The 13,558-nt window shown below is 40.3% G+C and overlaps 1 protein-coding gene across 5 annotated transcripts in view; it reads right to left on the bottom strand.

Moving 5' to 3' along the window:
- Window positions 1–13,558, bottom strand: part of ATL2 (atlastin GTPase 2) — a 38,799-nt gene that overhangs the window by 5,757 nt on the left and 19,484 nt on the right. For all 5 annotated transcript variants that reach the window (XM_050316706.1, XM_050316709.1, XM_050316708.1 and 2 more), the window contains exons 3-11: window positions 11,547–11,681; window positions 9,796–9,900; window positions 8,622–8,672; window positions 6,500–6,556; window positions 6,012–6,104; window positions 5,625–5,763; window positions 4,672–4,799; window positions 2,483–2,539; window positions 1,201–1,272 (exon numbers count right to left, since the gene is read on the bottom strand). In XM_050316706.1, coding sequence (XP_050172663.1) covers window positions 1,201–1,272; window positions 2,483–2,539; window positions 4,672–4,799; window positions 5,625–5,763; window positions 6,012–6,104; window positions 6,500–6,556; window positions 8,622–8,672; window positions 9,796–9,900; window positions 11,547–11,681 — 837 coding nt within the window. The remainder of the gene's footprint in view (window positions 1–1,200; window positions 1,273–2,482; window positions 2,540–4,671; window positions 4,800–5,624; window positions 5,764–6,011; window positions 6,105–6,499; window positions 6,557–8,621; window positions 8,673–9,795; window positions 9,901–11,546; window positions 11,682–13,558) is intronic.

Below are 13,558 nucleotides of genomic sequence, written 5' to 3'. Positions count from 1 at the left end.
GGGGATAGTATTTTCGTTATGCACACTCAGCAAAGGAGGGCTTTGCTTCATGAGGACAACTCAGAAGCTACAATAAGAACTACCTTTACATAATCAAGTCTTAAATCCAAAGAGTTCCCACTTCTGTTCTTAAAAATAGAAGTTTCGGAGTTGTGTCACATTAGGAACATCATATGAGACATCTGGATGAAAAATGATTCCAGACATTTGTGCATATCTCTATGGTGGTATAAAAATATACAGTACTGGGGAACATTACTATGGAAACAAAGTCTGTTTAAAAGAACATCTGTTCCTGTTTGTTCCCTGCTCCAAGTAAGAACCCTTACAACTACAGTTATCTCAACAACCATTGAGATTCAAGGCAGGAAGGCAGACTTGACATTTATTATAAACAACACAATTAGTATTTCAAGACACTTTCCAAAATGGAAACAAAAGGAGTCTCTCTAAACCAGAAGAACATTCTCAAAACTGCCTGCTAACAACTGGAATTGGCTTGTCTGCCACTAGCATTAGGTCTTACTCTAATTTCAAAATGGAAATCTACTTCGGCAATTAAGACCAAAATTAACCTAGTTAATGGGGAGCTATGTTTGTAGCATGTTATCACACCTACTGTTTTTTTTCTGGTTGTAGTTTCACAATAAGCATAGTCCTGTTAACCTTCATGAGACATGTAACTGTTTTCAGAACTTCCTATGATAAAACCTTGCATAACGCTACACTGAAGTATGAAATTCATCCAGTCATTCAGCTTAGAATGGTATAGTCACCATCTTCTGGAGAAGAAACAAGTAGGAAGTTACATTTACATGTTTTTCAAACTAATTCTTGTATTTCAAAGGGTTTTTTAAAACTTCAGAATCCTATTAATCCTTGCGTTTTACAGCTAATGAATGACCACAATTCAGAAGCGTGAGACTACAAAAGTACAATTCTACCATTGCGTAGCCCTGGCCCAACAAATATCTCCTCACCTGCTTGTCCACTTCATGTTACAGGATTTTAAGATGCCTGTCAAGAGCTGTAGAGGCAACTAAGAGGTGGTATTTCGCAAACACGCCCGTTCCCACACCTCCCCAGCACGAGAGATCTCACTCAGAGCAGAGTGCAGAAAACACACAAGCCCCAAGCTTCTCTCCCCAGTTAATGTGCTCACAACCAGAGTACAACACGAAAACCGTTGTGCCACCATACCTGTTCCATGCCTTTACTGTACAAGTCTTTCGCTCCTGCCACAGCAGCGAGATTGTTCGCCTCAGCCGTTGCCTGGAAAACATCGAGCACTGTGTCATCGCAGCATTACCAGGTATTTACAACACCTCCACAGCTTCTGATGGCCAGGAAAAGGCCACACTAAAATAAGTGAAGTTCAGCAACATACATCAAAACATATTACTGCCTAGGAGGATGTTTTCTTCAGCTTTCTAGCAGACCCGCAAAACCGACCCCAATTTGCTCGTACGGGTTTTTCATCATGAACAATCTCTTCTGAATGCTCTATTGTTAGTAAGGGTCACTAAACTGTTACATGTTAACCCTGATACATCACTGCCTGTGAGGAAAGATGGAAGGTGGTATTATTTCTGCATTATATAGGTACAGGTCTGGTGTCAACTGTAAATGTCGATTTTGTTAGAATTTTAGGTTTATTTTCAACCTGTGTCACGTCAGAGACAATTACTGCAGTTAATGTTGCAAGATGTTATCCTCTGTATGTCCCAGACCCATTTATGGCATGATAACTACAGAAAATAATAGCAGCCTTTGTTTCATTGTGATGAGTTTTCTGACCTCCCCAGAAAGTCTAAAGACTGTCTGTCTTTACCCAGAACAGTCAGGTCTCAGTGAAGTGACACAGGAAGCTTAAAAAAACCCAACAACCCAAGTCTTAGAAACACAAAATAGTTAAAACTGACCATAAAGACCATTCTTTGGTGAAGGCTCTTCATCCCAAACAATTCAAGGGTTCAAAACAGAGCCTTATACAATAATTTTGTTTTCAGATTGCTTTAAAGATGATTACATCTTCTTTGGACCAACTCAGAAAGGAAGCCTCAATGCAGTTATCCAATCTAACAAACCCTACACAGAGTGGTCCAACACTGTGAGACAGTGGCCATAGCTACGTTACTATAAAGCCTTCTCCACTTCATCAGCTGCATCTGATGCTAAATGCCCTCTGAATACAGCGTGAGAGATACCAACAAAACAGCAAGTTACAGGAATCTTGGGCTTAGAAACTAAAGCAACTAAAAACCCCAGCCAACCAGACAGACCCTGCTCCATTTGGCTGATGAAACAGAGGGAAAACACAAATGTGTACCCAAGCATTACAGTTCAGATGGCTTTCAAAGAACTTCAAGAACTACACCTGTGTGTGGGAGCTTCGGACCTGCAGCAGTCATGAACTTCGATTGCAAAGAACTTACAAAGTACAGATCATCTAATCAAATTATTTGAAAGAAAAATAAAATACCTGTAGCATAGATTTTGGATGAGGTAGCTCCTCTCCTTGATAGATTTTAATGTAAGCCTGACAGGGACAAAAAAAAAAAATATTTCTTTTTCTAAACATTTATTGTTAAGGAGAATGAGAAATAAGGGACGATATAGGAACAGAGCTCAGGTTATTTCTTTGTAATAATGCTAAATATTAAATTATGTAAAGTTCTTAGTAAGCGTAGCATTTTTTTCCCTTTTACTTTCCTGTGCACGAGACTGGGGCCCAGCAGGGTAGGAGAGCACTGTGAGGAGACATAACCACTGTCTCAAGAAGTGACAGGTTTGACAGCAGCTTTCTGCTCCCTCAAATACATAAGAAGCTCTTTGCTATGCAGGGAATCTTCATCCATAACAAAAGAGTGGAGACGACTATCTCACACAGCCTTTCTGGCAAGAGCTCTGCCCATCACTGGGAGGACCAATACTTACGCTCTACTGAAGTGTGGGAGGCAAAAAAGCAGATCAAAGCACTTAATTGCAGACAGAGCTGAGCTACCAAAATACTTCTGGAAGCTAAGCAGGCAGCCTAACCCTGTGCCCCACCCTACCCATCCTCAGATGTTCTTTCTTTTCCCAGGGTTTCAGAGGGCTGGAATGTCTACTCCAGTCCACAAGCTGGCCCACGGCACAGAGCTCTTGGGGAAAGGTAAGTGGGGCACAGCAGGCAGCAGTGTCCATTTCAGTGCTCAGGGCAAGCTGTAGAAGTTACACCAACAAGGCCACTTAGCCCCTCAGAGGCTGGGCCATTACTCTTCTTCATGCTACTATTGTTTTCCCCTTGGTTTGTCTAACAGCCTCTGGCCTGAGGATTTTTTGCTGTAAAGGAGGAGAGAACAAGGTTATCAGGGTCCCTGTGTACTCAGTGCTCGAGGTTGTAGAACAACCTACAAAAACATATAGAGTTATACAGGACTCCGTTCCCTTGACACCCTCCTTGCTTCTGTAGCTATTTCCTCCAAGTAAAAGCCCTACAGTTTCCAACTCACACTTCACAATCTCAGATTCAGATCCACAGTCCCGAGGGAGCAGCCCTCTTTAGTTACATAAGCATGGCATTTCTGCAGCACACCACAGGACTGCTCCCAGACTGGATACAGGATGTGAATCAGGTAGCTTTTCAACAGAGGTTTTACACTCAGTTTTTAGGATGCATCCTTTCTAAACTGCTGCTGAACGCACACTCCCTGCACTGCAATGATCAGGCCCTACTAAAGAGAAGAAATTGGAGCAAAAAGCAGCAAGAAGCCACGTAAATAGACAAATACTGAATTCCAGTGCTGATTTTACGCTTGTCAGAACAGCCACCATTTCTACATCCAATATCATGCCTTTCCTTTAAAAGAGTTGCTTCATTTAACACGTGAAGTTAAAAGAGTTCTGGCCTCAGATTCCTTCCTTGCATAGCTCGTTTCTTAGCATCAGCCTAACTGTTTTCCCTTGAACACGCATGCTCAAAAGTAGCAATGCAAAAGTCATGTCTTCGGGAGACAGTGGCACTCAATTCTTACCAAGCCAACTGTCTAAGTTACTCCAATTCAAAAAAGGCCACACACATCAGACCAATTCCTGGTGATGTACGGATTACATTATCACATTTCTGCTAGTGTCACCATGATACAAAAAAAGCTCAAGACTAACAGCTGTAAGTATCACACACAAGTATTTCAGAGCAGTGGTGCTGCACATGAAAGTGTCTATAAAGCACCCTCTTTGCATGTTAAAAATCCAGAGGGGAGTTATCTGAAATTATCACTGCATACCTAGCAGTTTAGGAGTTGGTTTTCTATCAGTAAAGCTACGTTGAGACCTACTTTATTATATATTAAAAAAAAAAAAGGCAAGCAAACAACATATCCAAACTACGATTTCAAAGTAGTAAAAAATATCTAATAAAGCTTGAAGTACTTCAGCCTATTTACAAAAAAAAAAAAAAAAAAAAAAGAAAAACAACCACAATTCTGCCAGTAGTAGCTTCCTAAAAGCTATTCTGTTGGAAAGGAGTGTGCCAGTTCTGGAAATTCAGAATAACGAAATGAAAATAAAAGTGAGTTGATCAGCAAGTGTCAGCCTAGATATCATATCTTCTCTGGGAACAACGTGGTCTAAAATTAGAATACTGTCTTTTAAGCTATTAACAGAAATAATTAGTATGAGTTTGCTTACCTTGAAGTATTCTACAAGATCTCTACAGGTCACCTTGGATCCACTAATCTCTTTTTCTACCAAGTTTTCAGGGGCAAGCAGTAATGGTACCAAATTCCGGAGTTCATTCTTAAATTCCTCATCTATATCTAGTAAAATTCAATCAATTTCAAGAAAAAAGTGGTTAGTTTTCAATCTTGTATTTCGTAAAGGAACATGATAACTCATGATCCTTCAAAATCCATAGTGTCACAACTCTCAGCTGCATTTTTAAGGTATTTAAAGGCTTAAATACGTGGTATAGCTTTAGTATGTTCACTTGCTCTTAATCTACCAATCTTAACTTCAGACAGAGAGCAAGCTTCCATTGTCCTTGTAATATTTAAAGGGCATTTCCCCAATTATGCCAACATCTTGTACAATAACGCCTCAGTACAGCAGTGGTTGGCACCCCACCATCACAACTCCTCTTATAGCCTTTACCGTTCTGATACGTTCCCTCTGTTGGGGGGACAAGCATCAGTTGGAGGAATCCTGACTGCCTCTCCTACTGTAGTAGCAGAATCCTACAGCTTTTATTTTAGCCATTCTAGAGCCCACCTATGGTTTAGCAAGTTCTTAGAGAAAGGCCTTTCAGGAAAGTAAAACCTTTAATTTTGCAAATTCTCCCCCCTGGAACCCTTAGTTATCTTTGGAATCTTTAATGACCTTGAAGTATGTCTCAAATTATCAGATTACAATCAACAGCTAGACACAAAGATATCCATTCCTTCTGCCTGCTTAACTGCTTGATCTTTAAACCTCTAAAAGGAACACACAGTGCATATTTCTAGGTTCTGTAGTTTCATCTTTTAGCCTTTAATACTTCCAAGCAGGTATTTCAATAGCCAACCATTGCAGTGTTTAACTTCCATCAGAAAAGAAAACAAACACAGTGATCTGAATCAAGAAACACAAAATGAAAAGCTTCCTACCATTCAATCTCCCATCAAAATTTGGATTTGTTGCAACTTTAAGACCAGGGTGGGGCAACAGGAAACACCCAAGATTACTGAAACAGGAGTGAATATGCTTCCTTACATTCTGTAGCTCTTCATGCTGGTTTTGCTTTACCTGAAGGGAAAAAAAAAGGCAGTAAGAACTGCTAGCAGATTTACAGTACTGCAATTAAGATTCAGTATCATCTTAAAAGCAGTTAAGAGCATAGAAGTGTAAGTTTTTATTCTCTGAACCTAATAACGTCAACTTTGCACACAAATGGAAACATCACAAATGCCTTTTATTAGCACAATGAGCCAGCTCTCATCATGCATCATTACCTTGACAGCAGGTTCAGACTAGACCTACTGGAGGCAACTCACCTGTAATCTTTTCTCTAGGAATTTTTTTCCTCCTTCCAAGCCATATGCATGTTCATAAGGATAACTCCAATCTCTAATTAAGAACATTAATGTCTGTAACAGGAAGAACAAGAACAGTGAATGGTTTGCATAATTTCTGAGGTCAAAAACTCTATCACACATGTAATTATTCTGTGTATTTGGCTGCTCTAAACATATTGTACATTACATATGTTACACAAATAAGGGATTTTGTATATTTGACTGCTCTAAATGAAGTAGCCTTGTAGTTCTGTGGTGCAAACTTGTTAAAAGCTATGTTCATGCAAAATCTGATCCTCTTCAGCATTTTTCCATTGTGTTTTTGCCAAACAACGTGGCAACAGTGAAGGAAAATCAGTCTTGCAAAGAACAGGCTAGCTTCAGCCCAACTAATTTATCTCCAGAAATTCTCCTGAGCTCATTTTCCACACATCCAACTGCTTAAGATCCATTTAACATAGAGTTACCTGAAACGGCTTTTGGTAAATTTCTTCCATAGCTAGTCTTCCATATTCTGTAAACAACTGAAAGAAAGAAGAGTGTCACATACAAAACACATTTTTCTATTGTAAAATATTATGTCACTAGAAAATAAAGCATTCACTCTTAAACCCTATTATAGATTGGGAATGGCAAATAAACCTCAATAATGAGTATATCAATCCTCAGTAAAATTCAGGTAGGAGACATGATTTCCACTGGCTTCACAGTGCCATTCCATAACTGCCAACACACTGCAGCTCTAAGTGGGTGGCTTGTGGGCTATTTTCAGAGGCAAGCTGGCTGCATCTTTCAGCAAGCCAGCTTCCAACACTTGTTTCCTAGGCTAGGGAGGTAAGCCTGTCTAACATTTGCCCCTTACTTCCCACAAAACATTTATTCCTGGAAATCCAAAGGAACTTGGCTAGAGCCAGTGTATCAGACATTCAAATACAAGCCACGTTCAGCAGCTTCTCAGATCTCTGCTTCAGCCCACAACCACAGCTGATAATTGTTCCTTCCCTCCAGTATAAAGGCAAGTGTCAGCTGTCTTCCTCTCACTGCTTTCACCATCTTTAATACCAGCAGCATTCTTCACTGGACTGAGCAGGCCAAACAACCCACAAGGACATGAATTATGGACTGTGCTGGCTGTTTCAGCAGAGCTGATCCATGCCAGCCTCCTTGGAGGTCCAGATGAAGGAAGCATACCAGAATTCTCTAGTACCAGGCAGCTGTTGTTCTGCTTTAAAACAAACTCCTGGAATATCTCAGATAAATTTCATGGCTCAAGGGATGGTTCCCCCCTGTGTTGATCACAAAAGCATCTGAGAACTTACAAGGCTAATTTAACACAAATCAACTTTCAAGCCCTTGTCCACCCTGAGCAAAAGCAGCTGTAAAGTGGTCAAGCACCCACATGAGACTCGCTTCTTTGACTCCAACTCCTTACCTCATTCACTTCCCTGCTACATGAAAAAGGCAGTCGGAGACTAACAGTAATTAGGATTATATAAATTGTTGTTACAACAGAAATTCAGAATTTCCTTCCCTCAGACCATGATTCCTAGCACAACTTCAAATGCATGGGTGTCCCCTACCCACTGCTTGTATTTATCAATCCTTCTTTTCTCTTCCTTCCCTCACATCTCACCCTCCTGTAAAGGGACTGCTCTATTCAGATTGCACTGAGGCTGTTAAAGGACCAAAGTCATGAGGAAAGCCCGACTTTCAAATAATTACCTATGGATTCTTTTGTTTGCAGTGCTTGGTTGGGTTTTTTAGGGCTGGGGGGGGGGTGTTGGCCCAGCGATACAACCTTGTTAACTGAGAACAGCACCACAAGATTATGTTTAGTTAGTGCTCTTCTACTTCCAGCACTGGCAGCCAGTTTTTTGTAGCACTGAAGACATACAGAAGAGTTTTAAACTGTGACAAGGTCACGGTCTTGGCATTTGTTAATACACAGGCTAGTCTTTAAAGCTACAGGTTTTAAGTTAAGGAGATAAGATTCTTGTACCACTCACATGAAGCCAGAGTTCAGTGGCCTTTGACCACAATGTTCCACAAGAGGATAAAAAGCATATGTAATGAGAGCAGCTCCTTCCTGCTTTTATTTCTTAGCAGAAATAAAACTCTGCAGAAATTTCACAGTTGAAAAACAAGAGATGACTTCTGGGTAGAAGACACTCCTTCTGCCCTGACCCAAGTTTCCACATTTCTTTAGAAACTGGTTACAAAATACCATCAGTTTTCCTATTTTAGGGAAAAGGGGAAGCATTGGAATTTTGTCATGAAGTACTTCCATAAATCATTTTCCTTTCTCATTCTTTTGGGAATTTCAAAACTTGGCAGTATAGGGAACGAACTTTGAAGAATTAGCCAGATTAGAAGCCTGTACTATTTTACCTCTGCATTGGCCCCACAGAAGCATCAAAGCATCAAAAAGTTGATGCAAACACTGTTTTTACAGACAGTACTACTTTTGGCTTCAGTGTTTTACATGAAGCAGCAAGAGCTCCCAAGTCAGTTACATGAGTAGTAACTCCTAGAACAATGCCAAGACTCTCAGTTCAGAAGCAGCTTAACGTAAGCTCAGCATATTCTTACCTGCAAATGTTGAAGGTCATCTTCCTGAATATTCTGAGACAAGTTATAAACCTGCAAGAGACAGTCAGAGAATTACAGTGTAACATGAAACCATTATTTAACATTCATACAGTTTCTTTTACGTGTCTTGAGTATTTTTGTCCCCCTCCAGGTACACAGAAAAGTCTAACTACCCCAAAGTCAGCAAGTAGAAAGGTGTCATAGAACACATCTCAAAAAAAGTCACCTCCTTATTCAAAGCACTAGCAACAAAACCACTGATGACCACCCTAATCCTTCTAGAACCATTTCTTTCCAAGGAAGTAAACCATAAAGGAAGCAAGCAAGAAGCTTCAATCAATCACCACACAGGTGTGAGACAAGAGAATTAAGAAGGCCTGTTAGCCATCCTCAAGTCCAAGTGCTCCAGGATTCAATGATCCAGCAGCTGTATCTCTGACACAGAAATAACCAGACAGTCGATTCACTAGGCTTTTTTGCTTTCAAATCTTCCCAGAGAAATTTGGTTTCATCCAGGGAGCTTCACGATTGTTTCAATAGCACAAATAATGAACAGCAATAAAGAAAAAGATGCATCAACAACCCAAAACTTATCCTAACCACAGGAACAAACCAACCAACCAAAAAATCCACAGGACAGAAGTAGTGTTCTACATACTCCTGTTCCTTTTATGTTAAGAGCATCTCTGAAGAAGGTCACCCCTCAAAAACCTGCTCGCTCTTGGCACATTTAAGGCATGAGCTCAAAAGTAGCTTTGAGCGTAACACAAGAGAATTGTCAGATTTTTAACTGATACTTTAACAGTAGAAGCTATTGTAAGTTTAGCTGATCACAGTGTAATGTCACCCCAAACTGTATCTAAAGTCTTAAAAAAGATTCTGTAACACATCTGTACAGAAGCAGTTGCTACTCTGACATCTTTTGAGGGGGAAGGGATTTCCCAGTTCTGTCAGCAATTTAACTCAGCTTGGCCTTGGATAACCTTGATTCCACTGAGAAACTTACGTAGTTTATGTACCACACTGAAAATAAGACAAAGAATGAAATTTTAAATCACAGTTGGAGGAAGATATGCAGGTGAACTTTCTAAGTGTGGCTTGAGAGACATCCTTTGCCTATTCAGGACAGACGATTCCTGTCGCTGCCATTATTTTCCAGCACAGATATTCTCACCTGGACAGAACTTGTCATGGTGCTCAGAGCAAAAACCGTTGCACAGTCTTTGATAGTGGATTGGCTATCAAAGGCACCTTGGGTATCCATGAGTAGTACAGCAACCTAGAGAGTTTTAAAGAACAGCAATAGTTAACCAAACCATTAACATTTTCACACTCCAGGCCACTGTGATAAATTCTATTTCAAGTAGAGCAAGCCTCTGCCCCTGCACCTACTTACTAAACCTCAGTCAGCTCCCTGCACACATGACACACATGCCTACAGCTGAGTAAGCAGCAGCCAGAGGGCCACGTCCTCAGTCTTAAGTCCCTGGCCTTGCCTAGTTACCTTCTCCTACCGAAATAGCCTCCCTTTGGCCCAGCGGGGCACAGTGCAGAGGAACTGACAGCTCTTATTCACTGGAACAACTTCACTCTCAGCTGCAAATCTATTATAGCTCATCAGAGCTAAGAGCGACATGTTTACTTTAAAAAAATACATAATCTTAAAATAATTATTTTCAGAAGAAAATAAGACAATTGATACTGACTGTCTGCTGGAAAGAAGTGAGTGGGAAAAAAAAGTAATCAGTCCAACTCCCATCTTTGGGATCTATTACAATTCCCTTCTTTCAGACAGAGATGACTGATAAGCATGAACAAGTGAGTGATTTGTTGCCAGAGCACAAGCAGATCCTCACAACATAACTGGTTTTTAGCCAGAGAAATGTTTGGTTAGCTGTGAAATTTGTTAAAACTCCCTGCACACCACTAAGCCACCGTTTTTAAGATCCATGTCCCATATTAATTGTGCATCAGATGTTTCCCCTGCAAATGCAAAGGGTAAGAAATTTAAATAACCTAGAACTGATAGTTGAGAACATGAACAGCTCCAAATCACCACCAGTACTATGAAGTATATAACATCAACATTTTGTTTCTGCATTAACATCTCCAACCAAACTCTGTAGTTAAATCGACTTAGGAGTTAAAAAAGACACATCAGCTTTGACTAGAATTGGGTTAGTGCCCATTTTCCCCACTGTTAGACTTAGTCCTTTTTTATAGACTACTTGTTAAAACTATATAGAAGGACCAGCCTCCAGACACTGAGGCTGTTTCCAGTGCTTACAGCATGTATAACATTTCAGTACAACACAGCTACGAGCTATAATGTATTTTCACCCCTCAAAAAACAGTGTTTGTTACAGAGCTGTCTTCATAACAGCATTTGTCTGTATGTGATATTTATAACCATTAAAGTTTTACAACATTCACAGGATAACCCACCCATGAGCCTGGATGGAGTAACTTTGCCAAAACAAAGTACACTCAGAATGACCCTATTGTTGAATTTTTCTCCTGGATTGTAATAATCAGTCTCCATCCTTTCACTGATCCTTACATTGATTCCAAATATGTTATGCAGCTACTCAATGCAAACGAAAGCAAACATCTTTGCACTGCCACCATGAAACCTATTACATAAATCTACTTAAATCACAGAATCATAAAGATGGTTTATGTTGGAAGGGACCTTTAAGATCATCTAGTTCCAGCCCCCTTGTCAGGGCAGGGACACCTTCTACTAGACCAGGTTGCTCAGAGCCCTGCTGAACTTGGCCAGAGACACTTCCCGGGATGGGCCATCCACAGTCTCTGTTTTGTTTTAAAAGAACCAAAAAAACCCCACATAACTAAATGAAAACAAAAACCCCACAACACCTTCGAGGAAGACCATGAGTAAATCAAGGTAAGTCAAGCACCTACCTTTGTTCCATTAGGTTTATCGATTACAAACACTTCACTCCAAATCTGAATGCCAGTGGTTTCCCGTTCACATCCACCTCTCCATGTAAATCCAGTCAATGGCTCAGTGTTTCCACCTATCCAGCAAGGAGAAGTCTACAAAACAAAAGGAAAAGCTTATGTAAAACCAAGGAGGAGATTTTTATTTATTTTTTTAACATGCTACATTTTAGCAGACTTCCACATTGTCCTTCCATTTTCCTCAGAGCCACTACAGTAGACAACACTACACAAAATATTAAAACACAAAGCTATTTTGCCGTGTTTCAAGGATCATCCACAAAGTGAGATTACTACATTTCAGTGGTTGCACAGCTTTTCAGTCACTGAAGAGTATATGTGCACAGTTTGAGTCTCAAGCACTCAGAGCTATGGAGAACAGCTCAGTTTCGTCCATCAATTCCACCTGGCACTCATGCTCTTCTCTCACAGTTGAGAAGAATCAACTCAAACACAGAAGAACGTATTTTAACTACAGGAAAACCTCTGCAAGGGACAGAACACCTGATCTTGACTTAATCCTATCCCTTCACCCTCACAAACAGCTGGCTAAGCATTTGAGTCCCTGAACTAACAAAAGCCAGTACAAGACTCCCAGTGTCATCCTACAGAAGTCACAGAGAACAGGCAAGGATCAGAAGATCTACAACCTACATTTGTCACAGTTACAAAATACTCTCCCCTAAGTGATTAGGATTCAAGAGAAAAGGTCAGATTAAGAGTTGGATACATGTCAATCAACCCATCCATACTAAAATTTTATTTGGACATTGCCCAATTTGTGAAATAGTCGAGTACAGTTGGCAGCTAACATTCCTGGCTGATGGAATTGTAATGAGGTTTTCAAGGACAGGCAACACGGAGCAGTGGCTCACACAGAAAAATCCAGCCATTATATGAGCAAGTTTAACCCAAAAAATGTAGTTAATGCACTGGGAGCACGAGCAGCACCCTGAGGAAGTTTCACTGTGATAGGTTTATATACACTGAAATCCTACACGAAAGAAGTGGCAGGCACACAACAGTTTAACTGATGAGGGAAGTTACAGAAAAACCTTTCTTTCAGAGGCTGGAACACAGCAAGCTGGCAGAACAGAAAGAAACATTTAATGAATTTGCCTCAAAGCGTCCAGAGTAGATTACTAGCCAGGAAAGTGTCCACTGAGAAGGTCAGGGTGGAAACTTCTCAATTCACTGGGCTATGGGCTCTCCCTAGCTGACTCTGCACTGGCAGTTTTCAGAAAACAGTTCAAGATATTTCTTCACATTTCAGAAAACAGCAGGAGTACCCAGGGGGTGTAAGGAATAAAAATACTTTAAACTAAGTGAAAGAGCCTATTTCTAAAAGGGGATGGAAAAACACCTGCACACTTTCCTCACGTCTAACAGTACGCACTCTCCCAAATGCTAATGGTGCACCACACAACTCTGCTATTTGGATCAAATGTGAGACAAGCAGATAAAAATTCAGAAAATGAACACAGGTATCCAAGTAAAGAGATACACAGGTCTTTATAGGTATGTTGTTTGGGGTTGAGGTTGGTTGGTTTTGTGATTTTTTTCCTTTTGTTTATTTTGACAAGACACTTCTACCAGAGAGAATAAGCAAAACCTGAACAGCTTTCCCCTGGAGTTCTTTTTTATCCCAGAAGATGCTCATGCTTCCATAGACCACTCTAGAAATCAAAGCTCCAGGCCTGTTTGTGCTTCAGTAGCCTCCAGGGCATGGTTTTGCAATGCTGAATCATATTTCACATGCACATGTCAGTGGACTGTGGTTTTTTACTTTTTCAAAAGAATCTGTTACGTTATTCAGCAATATGTTCCATTTTTCTTTTATATAAAGAGTAGTTCATCCCATTTTGGTCCAGACATTATCCTTGTTTGTAACAATTTAGACCAAAACTACACATATGGTTTGACAAGTCCCTCAATGAGCACTAGATATGACCTCATTTGATTTCATATGTGAT

Source organism: Myiozetetes cayanensis, unplaced genomic scaffold (genome assembly GCF_022539395.1).
Source record: "Myiozetetes cayanensis isolate MyiCay16 unplaced genomic scaffold, myiCay2020 scf2-11, whole genome shotgun sequence".
Taxonomy (NCBI): Eukaryota; Metazoa; Chordata; class Aves; order Passeriformes; family Tyrannidae; genus Myiozetetes; species Myiozetetes cayanensis.
Note: the sequence above shows the minus strand (reverse complement) of the source record. Positions and strands in the feature narration are given on the sequence as shown.